At 39.1% G+C, this 19,567-nt stretch overlaps 1 protein-coding gene across 4 annotated transcripts in view; it reads right to left on the bottom strand.

Moving 5' to 3' along the window:
• rptor (regulatory associated protein of MTOR, complex 1) overlaps nucleotides 1-19,567 on the bottom strand; it is a 261,324-nt gene that overhangs the window by 57,188 nt on the left and 184,569 nt on the right. For all 4 annotated transcript variants that reach the window (XM_028566774.1, XM_028566789.1, XM_028566782.1 and 1 more), the window contains exons 15-20: nucleotides 18,195-18,269; nucleotides 17,902-17,967; nucleotides 10,906-11,097; nucleotides 6,967-7,107; nucleotides 6,291-6,411; nucleotides 3,406-3,546 (exon numbers count right to left, since the gene is read on the bottom strand). In XM_028566774.1, coding sequence (XP_028422575.1) covers nucleotides 3,406-3,546; nucleotides 6,291-6,411; nucleotides 6,967-7,107; nucleotides 10,906-11,097; nucleotides 17,902-17,967; nucleotides 18,195-18,269 — 736 coding nt within the window. The remainder of the gene's footprint in view (nucleotides 1-3,405; nucleotides 3,547-6,290; nucleotides 6,412-6,966; nucleotides 7,108-10,905; nucleotides 11,098-17,901; nucleotides 17,968-18,194; nucleotides 18,270-19,567) is intronic.

Here is a 19,567-nt window from a genome sequence, read left to right as displayed (position 1 = left end):
AGTCAGAAGCAGAGTATGAGGGCGTGTCCTGACAGTACCTAGGTAAGGACTACTAGTCAGTCAGAAGCAGAGTATGAGGGCGTGCCCTGACAGTACCCAGGTAAGGACTACTAGCCAGTCAGACCAGAGGATTTGGTTAAAATCACAGATAAGCAGTGTTGGGGAGGACCTAGTTACATGTAACAGCATAACGTCATTTAATTACAGAATGAAGGTAACTACAATCGGTTACAGTTCCTAGAAAAAAAAAGTGTAATTAAATTACAGTTACTTATAAAAATGTTCATGATTACATTGGGGGTTACATCTGAAAATTGTCTGTAAAAATATAGGCTATATGTCGAATAATATTAATTTAGTTGCTTTGTAATTTTTCATGTGCACGTCTTCCATTTCCATTCCCATCCATAGCCATTTAGTAAAGTACAATGCTGTTCTGATGCTTTCGATTGGTTCTCCTGTTTGAATTTGCAGCGCCATAGCTTGTCATAAGAATTGAAATAGTTACACTAGTCTTACATTTTAAATAGGGTAACTTGTAATCGGTAACCTATTACATTTCCAAAGTAACCTTCCCAACACTGCAGATAAGTGAAGTAAAAATAGAAAAGTTAAAACATTTCTTAAATAAATTATGTTCTGTATTCCCATTATCTTACAGTATTTGCACGCACTAATTAAAAATAAGAACATTTGTAGCAAGTGATCATTGTTTTGGAGGTGTAATGCATCCACAGGTAAAGCACATAATACTCTACAATACAACAGCTCAGTGAGCTAACTGTCTATCAGTATTCATGGTGACGGATGTTTCCTGCTCGGGGTTGAGAGTGTGGAGTGCATGCCACAGTGTAAACCTGCTCCTGTTACAACTGTTGGAGCTGGTCTTAACAGGCCTACAGTTCAGCACCATGGACAGTTCCTCAGTCCCCACTCGTGGTCAGGCAGGCTTATGTCTGCACATTTGCTGGACTGAACCGAGACAGAGAAGAACAGCAGCACAGCAGTTTGTTGTCCTTGTTTGCTCTCTCCTTTTTTTGAGGTAAATATGTGAATAAATATAAACTGCAAGAACATCAGCTTCCTGAATCTGCATTATATTGGTGCCAAAAGCTGGGATGGAAATTATGAAATTATTTCCCAAAGCACCCCTGAGTTTGTCACTGAGGCAAATATCAGCGGGAACATAGCGATGCAGAACCCAACATTGAGTTACTGGAGGAATATTTGGAAGTGTTGCTTCATAAACAACGTACTGATTGAAGAGAAAACTGAGATTCACCCATGCTAATCCAAATGAGAGCCGAGGCAATTTTAACCACACCATGAAACTGCTGAAAATTTGTAATTGAAAATGACATTAGCTATTTAAAATGTTTTTTTTGTAGTCTGAGAAAAAAAAACTTAATTTACGTAAAGCTGTTTTACAATTTAAAATCCCTTTTGATGGGTACCGCTGCTTGATCCCTGAATGAAGAGTGCCCTCCACAACTGCTGTGTTATTTTATGTGGAGTGATACTTCACTACTGAAGTAATAGTGGATAGGGATTGCTTTGGGAAAGGGCCAAAGTTCTACACTTAAAAGGGAGGATAATTTTAGAAGCCAAAATGTTGATAAATTATAAGAAATGGTCCATGTGTGTTCTGGCATTTATCCACAACACACATTCGTAAGACATGGATGACAGAGATAATGCGCATTTTCCAGTTTCTTGTGCATGTGAGAGCTAGACTGAAATAAATATCAACACACCACAAACTGAACTGTTATATCTGCAACTGGTCACAACCTCTCTGATGGTTGTGAAATCTCTTATTAAAGGGTCATTTCATTCTTTTTCAACCTAGAAAACCCTATTTTCCCATGTTTTTGTGTGTAAGTGACTGATAGAAACAACCAATGATTAAATTGGTCCAGTATTAAGCACGAATGCTGTAACCGACAGTGGCAGACCGGGCTGCAATGTAACCATATGGGGCAAATGTTCAGTGTCAATTTGGTCCACTAAAAGGGCTTTACTTTGCGACTGACAGGCTAAGATTATTATTTTAAGTGTCTGACAACATTAGGGAAAGGATCTCTATAGATAGACCTTTTTAAAAGCTCTTTAAGACCTTTCAGAAACCTCTCTAAGGTTGCTAGAGCTAAACCCACACATACTAGAGCCCAAACGATAAAGGATTTTTAAGGCCGATATCGATACAAATATTTTGTGATTTAAAAATCCAATATTTCGATATATCGGCTGATATATATTTTTTAAAAATCCAGAAATGCGTAACAAAACATGAACAGATGTATAAAAATAAAAACTTAAGATATGAAACTTAAAGTCCTTTGAAAAAAAAAAAACAATAACAAAAAAATACAATCAAAGAGTGTTGCCAACAGGGAGGTTGTAGAGCGCCCTCTGGTGGACTAACTATACAACGCCAACACTCAGAACATGGTTGCAGGGGGTTTCGTCAGTTTTTATTTTTTAAATATTCATTTATCGGCCATTATAAATGCCGATACCGATAGTTTGGAAAATGGCTAATATCGGCCCACTAATATATCGGTCAGGCTCTAACACATACTGTATATAAAAACAATACTTTTAGCGTGTATAAGCCAACATATTTCCACACGTAAATCGGTAAACTATGTGTTTATTTCAACCAAAACTACAAAACTGGAAAAGTGGAAAGACGACCCAAAACGGCTTTCATAGTTTTATTTTGTTTCTGTCGACTTTGAATGAAGTGTATTTTACGATGCTAAAGTTACTGTTTATTTACATGGAGTCTGGTGGGTTTAGCGAACGCAATTTTGCAGATGTTTTTATGTTTAAAAAAAGGATCTTACTCTTTAACAGAAAGGTCAAACCTCTTTAGAAATCCTTTCCATAATGTTGTCAGACACTTACTCTGAGTCTGTCAGTGGCAAAACGAGCGAAGTGAAAGTAAATACAAGCTGCACAATTGCCCTGTTAATTTACATTATAGCTTGTTTCGCTGACTGCCAACTGCAGCGATCTCGCTTAATACTGGACCAATGTCAAAGATTGTTGTTCCCATCAGTCACTTAGACACAGAAACATAGGAACATAGGGTCCAGGATGAAAAAAAAATTAAGTTAACCTTTAATGCTTACTGAGTCCGTCTCAGGAATGGTAATGATAGAATGAACAAGTAAGCCCAAGGATGGTTACATCCACGGTCCAAACTTAATCAAATGTGCTAATGGTCTCTCCTCGGATAAATTTCTGTCATTCAGCTGATTAAATTCTTCATTCTTCTTTTTCTTCAATCGGTCCTCCTACGATTTTATCTACATTTCTGCTTCATCTTATTCATCTCTCTCTCATCTGCCTTATTTTCGCACTCGCTCTATTTCCCAGCACTCTCTCCCCCCCTCCTACCCTCTTCATTGAGGTTGAGGTTCTGCAGGCTCTTGTTCAGATTGCGGGCAGTGGTAGCAGCTCGGATGTTAGTGTAGGAGTTGACCGATCGCAGGCGTGGGATGGCCGGGCTGTCCCTCACTGGAGTCAGGCTACCAGGCTCTGGGCGCAAACACAGCAGGATGTAAAGGTCAGAGCCAGGATCATTCCAAACAAGTGAAAACAAATGTTCTAATGAGTTATATAATATAATTAACACCCCATTATCAGACTGGATTCGTTCAAAGTAGGGTTGCACGATATGAGGAAAGTATACAATATGCAATAACATTGTTGAATATTATTACTAATATTACTTGCGATAAATAAACAGATAAAGTGTACTCAGTTCTGCTGCTTTCAGTATTCTGATAAAATACAGTAAATTGCTTGTTGAATTTAAAACAAATGAAAGGAAATTATTTCCAACATTCTTTTATTAAACAATTTGAACATTAAATTGCACACAAAAAGCAGCACTAAAGAAGAATGACAGTTACATTTTTCTACTGATACTGTCTTTCTATTAACAAAAAAAAAAAATCTGTGTCTTTCGCCAGTTGATTTTGTGATGACCATAAAAAGACTTGTATATTGTGCAGCCCTACCTAGTTCAAAGGAAGGCACTCTATTTTCAATACCTGAAAACGTTTTAACACATTTTACACTGAGCTTTTAACACGACACTCTAGGAGTTGTAATATCCTGACATGCAGAAAAAGCTTTCGACCAGATGGAGTAGTTTCCTTTTTAAAACTCATGAGAATTTTAGCTTTAGCCCAAATTTCTTTTCATTGTTGTACACAGGTCCTTTGGCATGTATTTATCTAACAATGTACAATCCAATCCAGGTACAGTATTTCCTTCTTCAGGAGGGTAAAAGACGAGGTTGCCCCCTTACCCGGTCATGATTCAGTCTGTTAATTAAGCTTCCTGCTATTTCATTGCCATAGAGCTGTGCATTTGAAGGAATAACTTCAGGAATTCACTGCACAATGTAGCGTTACACAAAGATGACCTTCCCTTATTTGTCTGAAACTCCATATCTTCAGTTCCTTCCTTTTTGGCTAAACACGATGAATTTGAGAAATTGTCCAACTATAAACTAAATTTGGCGAAAAGTGAACTATATCCTGTCAACCCAGCTGCCCAAAAGATTCCATCTTTGAAATTTGCCTTCAGGAAAGTTAGTTCTTACTTGGCGCGGTGGTCCCTAGATCCTATGACCTCCTACTTAAATCTAATCTAACCTCGTTAATGAATAAATGTAGGAAAGATTTGGAATGAACCCTTCCCCTCTCTATGGCAGAAAGCATCAGAAAGCATCAACCTTATTTAAAATTATCATAGTCCATGTTTTTCAAAACATTTCAAATTTGACCTGTAAAAAGCAATTTGTCTGCCACACATTGACATATGTTTTCTGGAGAGACAAGAAAGAAGGAGGTACGGCCATGTCCAATCTTTGCTATTGTTGTGCAATTAACATTCAAAAGGTTATTTTCTGGGTCAAGAGTCATTCAAATGATAACATCCCAAGCTTGGTTGTGACACAGTCCTACAGAAGCCCATTCGACAATCCAAAATCTGGTCACAGATTTAGAAAAATATTATGGCCTACACAGTCCTTTGATTGTCCAGCCATCCTTTTACAGATCTGATTCAGTTTATCAAGAACCTGTTTATAGAGCTTTTGCATCTTTGAAAAATGTGCAATTAAATAAATTTCACTACACAGCCATTGTTATCAATATTTACAACTAAGGACTTTCTTCAAAAAGCAGTTCAGCTCATTTATACATATGTTCATTTGGTTTATAGTTTGTCTATGTTATTACTTTTGTTGAATGTTCTTGAATACTGTAGTTACTGTGTCCTGTTTTCTAGATTTTCATCTGGGTGGGTGGTAATGACTAAGGGGGCGGGGGTGGAAATATGTTCTTGTTGCAAATTGTATATCTTGTGCGTTGTGTTAAAGTTAAATAATTATTTTTTTATTTAATCATAAAAAAGCAGTTCAGCACCTTTTCACAAAAAAAAGCTACCAAATACTCCTATCAACACTTCTCATCATTTAACACGCAGCCTAAGGGTATGATGTCTCTAACAAATTCATTGAGGAGTTGAAACTCCAGTCTATGGATATATTAAAAGTGCACTGGGAACAAGATCTGGCGTTATCAGGTTTGAATGAGACTTGGGAAAGCAATCCTTGAACAAGTATGAGACTCCTCTCTGTCGCAGACATGGACTCATGCCGTATAAGACATTTCCATTTAACAAAAGCTACATTACCCAAAAATATATCCAGATTTAGATCCTACTTGTCACAGACGTAAACATAATAAAAAATAATAATAATAATAATAATAAACAATAATGTCTCCAGCTACTCTGATTCACATGCTTTGGTCATGCCCTGATCTGCAGAACTCCTGGGGTGCAATCTTTAAATCTCTGAGCTTCTTACAACACACACATTGAATAATTTAGGGTAGAAGTATTCTGTGTGCTATATTGACTTTCCTTTGTCTGTGTGTGAGAGTCGGGATATTTCTTTTGTAGATATCTTGGAAAATTCAATAGTGTCAGTTTTAAAAAGACAAAGCAAAGAATGAGCAACACAATGAAACCAAATGATGACTTTAAATTAGATTTCTGGCGGATTTCTCCTACAATGATCTATGGTCACAGAAACACTGTGAAGGCAATGTGACTCCAAATATTTACACCAATTACTACAAACAGGTAATTTATCTTGACTAAGAGCTAAATGCCAAAAACACAAGTGTGGAAGTATACTTCTGTCTGTGTGTGTGTGTGTGTGTGTGTGTGTGTGTGTGTGTGTGTGTGTGTATACACAGTACCTGCGGTGTTGGCTGGTGACGGCACTGTGTAGTTCTTTTCCTCTTCTATAAACTGGAGGGCAACTGTACAGAAGTTGCTTTCATATTGCACCACCAGGTGACTCAGTGCTACTACCAGCTCCTGTCAAATGTATAAGGACAAAAAATGTCAAACATAATGATCACTCGGATCAATGTTACTTCACCAATAAACCATATATTATATACCTAAAATAGAAATATTTTAAACTAAGTAAAGCGCTGCAATGTAATTACATGTACAGAGTTAGGTTTAGGCACCAAAACGACTTGGTAAGTTTAGGTTTGGATTAAAACACTCCCGAGGAACGAACAAGCGTTTCCTGGGTGAAAGTATTTTGTTTTCAAAGTGAACTCTGCTCTGGCTTGAAAGCACTGTGTTTTATGTCAGCACCACGTTGTGCTATTTTATTTTAAGATTATTTTCCATTGGATATTGAAGTTCATAAATAAGTGCTTTGGCGTGGCTGACCGAGTGGCTCTATCCATGGTATTGAAAGGAGGGGGGGGGGGGGAAGGGGATTTCATTCTTGCATGTTATATTTGGTTGTGCATGATCAAAAAAACATCCCTCCCTCTGTTTTTTTCACAAATCGCACCCTGCATATGATAATATGACAAACCGTATGTATTTTGTGTGTGTGGGTGTTGCAGAGACCTTGCGGACCACAGGGCTGCCATCGTTGATGAGCTGGGCCAGCATCATGGCCAAGTTGTGGTCAATGGTGGTGGAGTGGTCCGTCCTCTCAGCAGAGTTTCCCACAAACGTCCCCAGAGCAAAGACAGCAGCACACCTCACCTGAAGCGGCAAAAACGCAACAACTCTTTCAACTTAATTCCCCTTGGTTCAAGAAAGCTCTTGTTGACACAATTCAAAAACACAAGGTTAATGCTTTTTTGATATGGTTGGTTTGGTCAGTCTTAGTCCCGCATTGCCAGACCTATCTCCACATCCACAGATACATTCTGGGATAGGAGAAGTTGCATTTCTTTAAACCAATCACAATCTTCTTGGACGGCGCTAAGCTCCGGACGCAGCGACGGCGGCTCTGCTAAATAGTCTCCGGAAACTTGTTTTGGTGGAACATTTACACCCCGCAAAAGAAAACGCCACATGCAATATTAAATGAAGTTAACTGTTCACACAATACAGTAACGTGAACTATTTAAATCTGGATACAATCGGTCCCAAAATGTTCCAGTTAGAGAGTAAATGCCCCAAGAATATTCTTTGTAAATCTTTCCAATCATCCCTAAAAGAACCAAGCAGGCCTGCCTTGTTGCACAATCCAATTTTTCTTAAAAACTTGCTGTTTTCAGAGCAGCTTGCTAGATCGAAGTTTGTTGTGGTTTCCTGTAGCGAACAAAGCTTGAAAAGGGCTACACACAGATAGCGGAAGGTGAGGGACTCATGCGCTGGATGTATAAGTATAACGCAGGCAATTATCCTGGAAATGTACTTCCGTTGATCCAGAATAGGTCAGTCTGATCTCCCTTCATCCATGCATAGCTCTGCCTTTTTTAACAGTCTGAAGTCTTTGTGGTCAGCCCTTAGCTATGGAATCCAACTATTAGTTTTCCAGACAGGTGTTGGAAAGTTGTGGTTGAAAGTTTTAGAGTTAATTATGTCTCAATCTTCTCCTATGAAATGCAGTGGAGATGATCAGTGCTGTGAGCTCCAGTGAGATGCTTTTTCTCACTTAGCTCATTACTTTCTCTGCTCGCTTCATTGGATGTTTAATTCAAACTTTCTGTCACAAAGAAGGAATATTCCATTAGGGACTGAATACACAAAACAAATCACAGCACAATAATAAATATTTGGGTGGATGGTTTGTTGTGGAGACAGAAAACCTCTTTTTTCTTTTGCTAGAAGATGCATCACCACAGCTACTTCCTAACCTTGTGATGCAGCTTTAGTGATTCCACAGCACACAGATGTTGCTTTGATATAGATTGCTTTGATCCAATTAAAATTATGAGCTAAGACATTTCGGATGAACATATTGTAATTTCATTTCTAAGAACCGGAATAAAAGAAAGTCATAAAAGCACTGTGACTTGAAAGCAAATTAAAACACACAACTATAATACTGGAAAGCATTATAATGTGCCAACTTCAGTCAGTCTACTTACAGCCCTTGGCAAATTCTGCCATCTACACAGAAATGTGTTGATTTAAATCTATGGTATTTTTGGAAGCCATAGTTAGTGATGGTGTTCTGTTGCATAGCCTTTATATGTATGTTTACGTACCTATGCTTATAATGCCCACACTCAAACATGACAAATGATCAATCGACACCCATGTGGCACAATTTATTTTTCTATTAAAATGGGTTTTCAGTGACAAAATGTTGATCAGTGATTCGCAAGTAATTGTTTTGTGATTTGCTTTAAAATATATTTGTCTTATGATTTGTATGAACTGTACCCTGTGTTGTTTTATCAGCCGCTATGGTGATAGATAGAGTGACACATTGAGCTTATGTACACCCCCAACACCCCTGCCTGCGCCAAGCACAATGACCTGAATACTGCAGTGTTCCTTCAAAGGTTTATAGTCAGCCTTTATCGCATCCTCTCTTTTGTGACATGTCAACTTTTTCACCTCAGTCAAGTGTCAAACCTTTTTTTCCCCACATTTCATATGCAGATTAGACAGTTGGACCTCAACATATTCAGTATATATGTTGGGGGAATTTAATGCCTTTTATTGATAGATGAAGAGAGATGGGAAACAACAAGCCATTAAAGTCCCTGACTGGACTCTAGGCCACTAGGGCATCACTGACATTATAAACTTTACAAAAGTAGTATCTGTTGTTTTTATGTTTGACTGTAAAGGTGTTTATGACATTGTTTCGAACTCCTGCACATGTCCTGCCGCCACATTTAAAAAAAATGTTTGCCTTTCTCTCTGTTCAGTGACATTAAGGTTGACAATGTCTGCATCATTACAATGTGTGTGCTCAAAAACCTGTGTGTGTGTACTGTAGTGACTTGCAAACTATGACTAAACAACAGTGCCATCTTAGTTGTGTCCCCTCAGACCTTTCCTTAAACTTAATTAAACTCTGCTTAATGTCGGATCTACTACTATTGATACCGCAGCGTGCGAGCTGTCTCAATCTAACACCCGAGGAGAATATTGAAATGCTTTGTTCCATTTCGTTACAATTTGATGCAGTCAATTATATCAGTCAGTCTGAGTCTCCAGACACACACACACACACACAAATGTGATCCTGAAGTAAAATAAATGAACAACCTGGAAATGCAGCTGGACAAGTACAAGTGCTTTGTGTGCACACAGACAGATGTATCTGCAGACCTCAGTTTCAACCCTACGGCCAAAGCAGCTGTCCAAGGGAAGGAGGAAGTTACTGGTGGAAACAGATGTTCCTTGTGTGATCGTGTGTGTGTGTGTGAATACATGCAAATATGTGCAGTGTATGAGTGAGGGCACCAAGTGTCTGGGTGAACTTCAGGGCAAACTCTGTCTCGCTTTCCCTCTGGTCCACACACGACCCAGTCAGATGCTGACCGTGTTTTAATACGGCGGGTCCAAGCGGTTTTGGCCTGTGTGGGTCCGCTGCGCGCGTGTGTGTGTGTGTGTGTGTGTGTTTTACAAAATGGTCTCTTATTAGTGTATTTGAACAGGTAAGCCTTGCAGGACATATGTGTATACCAGAGAATTCATAGACATTTTCTCATTGTTTTTAGAATGTAGTTTTGGTCTTGTTTTGAATACAAGATATGCTTTTGTTTTGTGTTGAGCAAGTTGTGTGTACTAGTGTTACTAGTCAGGACCTACAGCTGTCAATAAAGACTTAAGGGCCCCATTTTCACGGCGGAACAATTAATCTGTTTTGTCTTTGTTCAATTGCAAGACGTTCTCTGACATCCAAAGAATAATATCATCAATACACTGAGTCAGGGCTATGGGATCGAGGTCATCAGGAGTAAGGGGTATATACAGTTGTGAATCATCCGATTAATTATGGTAATTTATTATTTGTTTCTGTATAAGAAGCGCAAGTGGGAGTATATAGAGATTGAGTAGTGGTCCAAGAATCAAACCTTGGGGCACTCCACACAAGACCTAGTCTGTCTGAGGAGAAGCCTCCAATGGACACAAAGCACTGTCTGTCCTTTAGGTAGGTTTTGAACCAGTTTAGAACTGGGCAGAATAAGTCCACCCATTTTTCTAACGTCTCTAAGAAAATGGGGGTCAGCAACAATTATAAAACATTTGACCTTAAAACTAGGCAAAAAGTTGGCAACTGGAGTGGAGGAAGTGACAAACCAGTTCAAGAGAATAGAAATTAAAAAATAAAGATAATTAACAGATGTTTGTGATCTGAGTGTAACAACCAAGCAATCTACTTTTATCTGGACAGTTTTAGCTAAAAAAAAAAAAAAAAAAAGAAGGAAAAAGATTACTAACAAAAATCTAAACGCATAATCTTGGATAACTATGCGTAATTTAATCAAAACAAGATATTATGGCTTATTGAATTGCCGTTTTTTCAATGTAGGGCTTGGATAATGATCAACAACATCTAGTACCTGAACTCTGGTATTAACCTCTCACCTCAGGGATGGGATCTGACAACAGGGTGTAGAGCTTCTCGTGGGCGCTGTCCCGAACTCCGCACCAGCGCGCCGGTTCAAAGTTCTGCCAGATGCGGCCCAGGCAAATGGCCACCCACTGGCGGAGCAAGGGGTGGGGGTCTGACAGCTGCTCCAGGCAGTTGGCTATTAGGTTGCCCTGTAGACAGGCCTCCTGATGGGGGGGAGAGGAGAGGGAGAGCAGAAGGAGTGATGCAGAATGAAGAGTGTGAGAGATTCAGTTGAGTCAAGAAATGTAAAACAATTTTAAGGACTGGGAGGTTGAAACACTGAAAAGGCATTTGTGTAAGACATAATTTCCCATGAGTTACCACCTATTAAAAACACACTGGACTTGGGCACCTGGATAGCTCACCTGGGGCGCACTGCCCATATACAGAGGTCTACTCCTCAACACAGCGGCCGCGGGTTTGACTCCGACCTGCGGCCCTTTGCTGCATGTCGTTCCCCTCTATCTCTCCCCTTTCATGTCTTCAGCTGTCCTATAAATAAAGGCCTAAAATGCCCAAAAAAGTTATCTTTAAAAAAACAAAAAACACACGGGACTTCAAACTGTGGTAGTCAACACTGACCTGCCAGTGTTTCATTTTTAATAAAATAACAGTATGTGCATTATACATAAGTCTTAACCCTGCTGAGCAGCACAGAGGCTCCAGGCTGGGAGCAGACGTGTACCTCATTAGCCAGTTAATCACCACTAACCTGTAACCTGATGGACAACACGATTATGAGCTCTGCAGCAGTGCAACTGATTCCTTTGAACCCCTTCAGCCCTCTTCAAATATTCTATTGTGAACAAAAGGTAATTGGTACATCAAGGCTTAAGGCAGTCTAAAGAGCAATGGAGGAGCTCTATTCAAAACCCTTTCAAAACTTTCTTTTTCATTACATCAATTGGTGCTGAATTGAATTAACAAGTACTTTTAAGTTGCCTTTGTATTTCTGCTTTTTGTTAGGTAACACAAATACAGTGTGTTTATTGACTTAAGGACGCTGAACTTACAGCAAAAACTAAATTAAAGTATAGTACAGGCCCGGTTGGAATTACATGTACTACAATGGATTAAGTGTTAAAAGTCAACGTATATTTATTTCAACAGCATTAATTCCATCAGTACAACAACAGAGTTACGCTGTACTCACCACCCTGCTGCTCTCAGTTCCTCTTTTTAACAGAAATACTGTTTTGAGTCACTTTTTGATTTCAATCACTTCCACTTTGCGGTTATTTTGTTCAGTGTCTACTGTCAATAAAACAATTCCTGCGCATGTTTTACATGTTTTAATCTGTGTTAAGCTACTGTCAATCAAAGTCAATGCTTTCTGCAGAAGTTTCACATTCAAAGCATACCAGAAAAGGGAGGCAACATGTCCTTCAAGCCACTGCAAGTCTTTAACTGGAAATCAGAGTGCAGGAATTGTTGGGTTTTCATTTCTTAATGACTTCCGATCTGTTCCATTGTGCAGATTTTTCGATCGTTGATAGGATGATGCTGTTAATAAAATGCATCACTTCCGATATAGATGCTTTAGGGTAAAAGCCTTGCTGTGGCTTAAAGTACATGATACCTCCCTTTTCCTGGGAGGCTTTTAATGCTGCAAGAGTCGTTCACTTTAAATGACAGTAGCTTATCACTGATTAAAAAAATCTGCTAAGTAGAACGGACAGGTTTGAATGAAAACATTATTTCTGTTAGAAAGAGCAGCGGATTGGCGAGTATGACAATAGTTCTATGTGCAGTGTTGGGGAGTTACTGTACTAGTTACATGGAACGGTGTTATGTAATTTAATTACAAAATAAAGGCAACTGTAATCTGTTATGGTGAAAAAAAAAAAATGTTAATTGAATTACAGTTACCTATGAAAATGTTCATGATTACAGAGGGGGTTACATCTGAATATTTTCTGTAAAAAGCCAGGCTATATGTTGAATAATATTATATTTGTTGCTTTGCACATTTTCATGTGCACAATGTCTTTTGCCATGTCCAGCCACACTTGTTTAGTAAAGTTTGATGCTATTCTGATGAGGAAGTGTTGAGTTTGCACTAACAGCAAATGGCAAACTAAATTAGGCAGATCAGAAAACACGGACAGAAATTAATAAAATCTAACACAATATACGTAAAAACTGAAAATTTGGAATAAAGACCTGCCAACCTGACCCTGACCTGACTCTGGTCACTGTTTTAAATATATCCTCAGAGGGCTTTGAATATAATGCCTTTATACAGCTGAAAATGGAGCGTTTGGACAAAAACTGTCGTCTGTCAGTTAATGCTGACAAACTTTGTGGATACGGCAGTGTTGCCTTGATCACCTGGCAGTCTAAAGCCGCCTGCAAAGCAGGTTCCGGAGGAACCCAGCAGCCCGATGCCTTTGGCAAAATACTATCAATTTGGCTATTGCTTTCGGGAGATATCCATCACTGTCCGGGCCCCACCAACTCGGAAACAGCGGAATACCGGCAAAAGAAGCCTAACACCAGCTGCCCTAATTGCGGAAAGGTGGTAAGAGCAAACGCCAAAGCAGTTGTCTGTGACTTGTGTGACGTTTTTTATTCACGTTAATGCAAGGAGTCTTCTACCCAAACTGGATGAAATTGGACACCTCGCATCTACGTCTAAGGCTGCTGTGATCGCTATATCGGAGACCTGGCTAGACTGTTCCATTGAAGATTGTGAAGTTGGGCTTACAGGTTATTACATCTACCGACGCGATTGCAACAGACACGGAGGAGGAGTGTGCCGCGCCACGATCTACAGGTGGATGGCTTGGAGGCAGCCTGGGTGGAATTAATTCTTCCTAAAACCAAACCGATTATTGTTGGTGTATGTTACCGCCCACCTAAGCAAACAGACTTTTATGAACTCCTTGAATCTGTCTGTTGTAAAAGCAATGTATGCCTAGAAAAAGAATGCATCATCATGGGTGATTTTAATACAAATCTATTATTGCCACGAAGTAGCTTAAAAGAATCTCTCATGTCTTTGCAGGGTGTCTGGTTTACAGCAATTAATTACTGAGCCTACTAGGTTGTCTATTTATAGCCAGTCCCTTCTTGACTTAATTTTGGTATCGGACAGTGGAATGATAAATCAATCAGGTGTGTTGGATGTGGCTTTTAGTGATCATAATGCAGTTTTTTGCACACGCAAGAAAATGAAATCTCAGCCAATAAATAAGCACTGTTCTATCAAATACAGATGTACCAAACAGTACTCTGCTGAAGTGTTTAATCAAAGGCTGGCTGAGAGTGACTGGTCTGATGTGCTTGAATGTATTGATGTTGATAAGGCTTGGGATTTGTTTAAGCAGCGTTTTATAGCAGCTCTTGATGAAGTCGCTCCAATGAGGGAATCAAGAATTAAGCATGGAAGTGCATGTTGGATGACATCTGAAATTGTTGATATGATCAGACAACGTAATAGATGGTTCATAAAGTTTAAAAAGTCTAAACTCCTAGCGGACTATAACTCTTATGCTTATCTTAGAAATCAAGTAAGTTACAAGGTACGGCAAGCGAAGTCTGTATTTTATACGGATTCTATTGCTGCAAATGCAAAACAGCCTAAAAAACTGTGGAAAATTCTTAATGATTGGGATCAACAGCAAAAGCAAAATCTAAGTCTGGGAAAGCGGGGCTTATTATTGAAGATGAGATGTGTTTTGATAAGTGCCGAATTGCCTGCCATTTTAACCATTATTTTACAACCATTGCTGCCAGTTTGGTCAGTAAATTGCCTGGTGCTTCTGGAAAAAATTTGGCATAGATTTTGTTAATTCCTTTTATAGAAGTAAAAAGGTCTCTGTAGATGCATTTGCAATTAGTCCTGTCTCAGAGGATAAAGTAAGAACGAGTCTCTTGACCCTGTCAGTGAATAAGGCCTCTGGCTTGGACCTTATCTCCTCCAGGTTTTTAAGAGATAGTGCTGGGGTTACATATAAGATTCTTACCCATATCATAAATCTTTCCATAAGACGTGGTTCCGGTTTTTAAGAAAAATAGTAGAGCTGACGTTGGAAATTATAGGCCAGTATCAATCTTGTCAACGTTTGGTGTACGAACAGGTGGAGGAGTATCTCATCAGGCTTGATCTATTATATGAGCTCCAATCTGGCTTTCGAGCTGCATATTCGACAAACACATGTCTCATCCACCTTTTCGACTATGTGCGTCAGAACTTTGAACAAGGGAATTATGTTGGCATGTTATTACTTGACCTGCAGAAAGCATTCGATACTGTCAACCACAAGATTTTGATTTCTAAATTACAGTGCATGGGTTTTAGTAACTCTGCACTCACATGGTTCACTTCTTACCTAACAGATAGGACTCAAGTCTGTGATGTTGAGGGGACCCTCTCTGATTCACAGAGCATAACGTGCGGGGTGCCCCAAGGTTCGATCCTGGGGCCCCTGTTATTTTTAGTATATATAAATGACTTATCAGCTGTGGTTCGGTGCAAGTTGCTATTGTATGCTGATGATTCTGCTTTACTCGTCCCAGGGTGTAATGCAAAAGACATTGAAAATACTCTTGGTATAGAGCTAGAGTCTGTCAATCAGTGGCTGGTAGACAATAAGCTCTCTATGCATCTGGGCAAGACTGAATCAATCCTGTTTGGTACAAAAAGGAAGTTGGCAAAATTAAATACTTTAAAGGTGATGTGTAATGGGTCTGAAATTGTATACAAATCCAGTGTCACATATTTGGGTTTAGCATTGGATCAATCACTTACAGGTGAATCCATTGCAGCCAAGGTTTTAGCTAAATGTGCCTGTAAGTTGAAGTTTTTATATCGTAAGACAAAACTTTTTGATTTCTCTGTAAAAAAATTATTGGTATTAACTTTGATTCAATGCCAGGTAGATTTTGCTTGTTCTGCATGGTTTTCTGGGTTGACAGTAAAACTTAAAAACAAATTCCAAGTGCTGCAAAACAATGTTATTCGGTACCTATTAAAAGCACCCCACCGTACTCACATAGGTAGGGAGGAGTTTACAAGAGCTGGTCTACTACCTGTACATCTAAGAGTAGAACAACTTAAGCTGAACCATATGTTTAACATTGTTAATGGTCATGCCCCTAATTATTTATGCTCTAATGTAACTATGGTCCGCATGCAGCATAGTCATAATACTAGGGCCAGCATTCGCTCATGCATAGTTCTTAGAGCTACTAATGCAACTAAAAATTCCTTTTTCTACACTGGTATCATATAGTCATCAATAGTTTGCCTACTACTACAAAACTCCTATCATCTCGAAGGATTTTTAAAACGCAGGTAAAGCAGTTTTTATGGAATAAGGTGAATATTTATTGATAAATTGGTGAGTTTGTGTAGCATTTATATTATTTTTTGTTTTTCATTTAGTTTTTTTTTTTACGTGATGTTTATATTTTTTCAATTTCCTCCTCCATATTGTATGTCTTTCCATAATGGTTTGTTTGCTTTTTTGTATATTGTTTTACATGTGAAACACCAAGGACCGTGCTGGAAATAAGTATTTTACTTTAGCATGTTATCCTTTGGATTACTGTTTTTTATTTGTCTTTATCCAGAAATCAATCAATCAATCAATCAATCAATCAATCAATCAATCAATCATTGCAGTTGACATAAATAATGGCATTTGTGGTGACTAAGAAGTTATGGTAACAATATATCTAACAATAATCTAGTCATATCAACAACACGACAGTCATGTGCGTCAGCACTCTGATGCTCCTGGCGAACACAAAAGCTGTAACGCAACAACTCACACCCACATGAGCCACAATAAATGGAACTGTTTGGTGTGCTCAGAAACCTTTTTTGTGTCCTACAGAATGAGGAGTCATAACAAAAAAATCTTTTATCAGCAGCGACAATGCGCTTTGGTCTCCCCCCCCCCCTTGTCTACTTTCTTCACGTGCCTCAGATTGCTAGTATGTGGTTCCCTCAGCTCTAAACAAGCCTCCCAGCAGAACACCGAGAGCTGGTATATTGAGACACCAGTGCTCGTTGACATGTTTGCAACAGCGATAGCGCAGTAATGAGTGCTGTTGTTAAAAGAGGGGTAAATAATGGAGATGCAGGCAGAGAGTCTCTCTGTAATGTTTTTTTTGGGGGGTGGGGGGTGACGGGGGCATCTATTATTTACAGGTCTGTGAGAGAGGTAGGAGCATTTAGGAACTGTGGTATGGAAGAAAAATGGGTGTTTCTGAGCTTGAGAGTACATATAGCTTTTTTGTCACATTTATGTTATGTTGAGAGAGAGAGCGAGAGAGGGGAGAGAGAGAGGTGGAGAGAGAGAGAGATGGAGAAAGAGAGAGTGGGGGAGAAAGTAAGAGATAATTTACTGTCAGGTAATAAAGACAATATGTCAAATGACATTTGCAACTAGACAGAAAAATAACTGCAGAGAGCAGATGCAAAAGGGAGTGATGGTGGAATATTTCTTTGTGGAAATGTGAGTGAGTGAGTGAGTGTGTGTGTGTGTGTGTGTGTGTGTACTCCATGAAATGACAAGCTACATCATCCCAACATCGCACCCCTGGACGTTTGATCAGCAACCGGCACAAAAGGCTTCTGGGATTGAACACCGGAGGCCAGGAGCAGGCCGAGGTGACACTTGCGGTGATAAAGTGTCACCATGGAGGTGGCTGGGACGGAGACAGAGATTATAGAGGTGGTTGTTGGTGACAAAACTGTCACATAACCAATATCTCCCAGAAACACACAATGGGCGATATATAGCAATCTCTCAAAGTGACGGCTGGCCCCGAAAGAACCTGCCGAGGTTGTGGTGAGGGAAGTGCATGAAAGAATTTTGTTCATTCTCCGGTTGGGCTCCTGGCAAACAAACGCACAGCAGTGCGGAAATACACATGTATCCAACACACACACACACACACACACACACACACACACACACACACACACACACACACACACACACACACACACACACCTGTCCTGTGTTGTAGCTGTTGACAATAACAGCCAATATGAAGACAGCCATGGTTCGATGCTCAGCCTGTAACAAAGAGAAGGAACAGTGAGAACTTATCTTACGTCAAAATATCTACTTTCATACTACAATCGGACGCTTTTCTGTTGAACTCTTCAACTCCTTTCAGTAAAGTAATAAGCTTAGCCTCAATATCACAGGAGAGGAAAAATATGTATCCCTTTCTATTATATATATATATTTTTAAATCCCACGTGTCACTTTCTTCACAAATGGGACTGGCAGATACTCACTGGCATGTAACTGTCGGCCAACACCGACAGGAAGTACTTGTGTCCGTTATCTTTCACCAGGTCAGCTTGACATGACTGCAGAGACAGATAGAGAGAGGGAGGGAGAGAGAGAGAGAGAGAGAGAGAGAGAGAGAGAGAGAGAGAGAGAGAGAGAGAGAGAGAGAGAGACACACACACAAAGAGGAAAAAGGTTCACTTCATTGCAGATGTTGCTTCAGGTCACTTTATACTCACACAGCATTCCTGTTACAGGGATCATTTGTCTGTTTCTCCCACGGCAGTACCTCCAAACCACAGTTTTCAATGAAAATGTCCTATGTACAGAGTTTCTGCAGGTTTCAACAAGTCAAATATAAGACTTTTTAAGACCTTTATGAATGAAATTTAAGACTTATATCATTACATTAAAGTACAATGAAATGCAGAGTCACAAAAGTACTAGCAAAGTAAATAATTAAGTACATTTATTCAAATTGAATAAAAGCGACACGGAGTAATAATAATCTGTACATATACAGTGAAATGTATTTGCAGAAAAGAAAAAAAGAAAGAACTACAACACCACGGAATAAAAAAAAAAGAGCATTAGAGGTAGCCTTATATGGACGTAGGATAATAAAGATCTGTTTATTATGATTTAAGACCTAGAAAACAAGCGAATTTAAGACTTTTTAAGGCCTAAAATGTCAGACTTTTTTTAAGACCCTGCGGAAACCATGTATATAGGCGTATGGGAAAATAAAACTTAAGTTTGTCAGTATCAAGATGTTTATTGTCTATGATTGTGAATCATTTAACTTAAAATTACCTGATGCTGCTTTAGGATTGATTTGTGTTTTGCAGTCTGCTGCAATATGAAACATAACTTGCTGTTCAGCTTACAAGTCTAGGTCACTGTTTGATTGAAACATTAACATAACTAGAATTATTACTTGTGGTTGTATTCCTCCGCCAAGTTGCAGTCCACATCCATGTCTGTCCAGACACGTGGTATACTGTACATAGTGACGACTTTGAAGCAATTTCAAGAGGTAAGTGTATTTTTTGGGGCAAAATGTGGATGCATCACACACATTTTCAACCGGCAGCACTTGAGGTGATTGTATAGATCTTCGAAGATCTATACAATCACCCCAGTTTCAAGATAAGTGTCACCAACTCAGTTTCCAACCAAATGTCTCCTCTTCTGCTGAGTTATGGCATCGAATGAGAAAAGTGTTTTTGCAGAACACTATGATGTCCCAGTGAAGTTAACCTTTGGGATAATTGGGATAAATGTCATCACTTCATCATTTCATCCTATTTGACATTTGTGTGAAATGTGAATTCTTAAGTTCTGACAGCAAAACATTTTTTGTGAGCTAACCGTGAAC

This window comes from Perca flavescens, chromosome 2 (genome assembly GCF_004354835.1).
Source record: "Perca flavescens isolate YP-PL-M2 chromosome 2, PFLA_1.0, whole genome shotgun sequence".
Lineage (NCBI taxonomy): Eukaryota > Metazoa > Chordata > Actinopteri > Perciformes > Percidae > Perca > Perca flavescens.
Note: the sequence above shows the minus strand (reverse complement) of the source record. Positions and strands in the feature narration are given on the sequence as shown.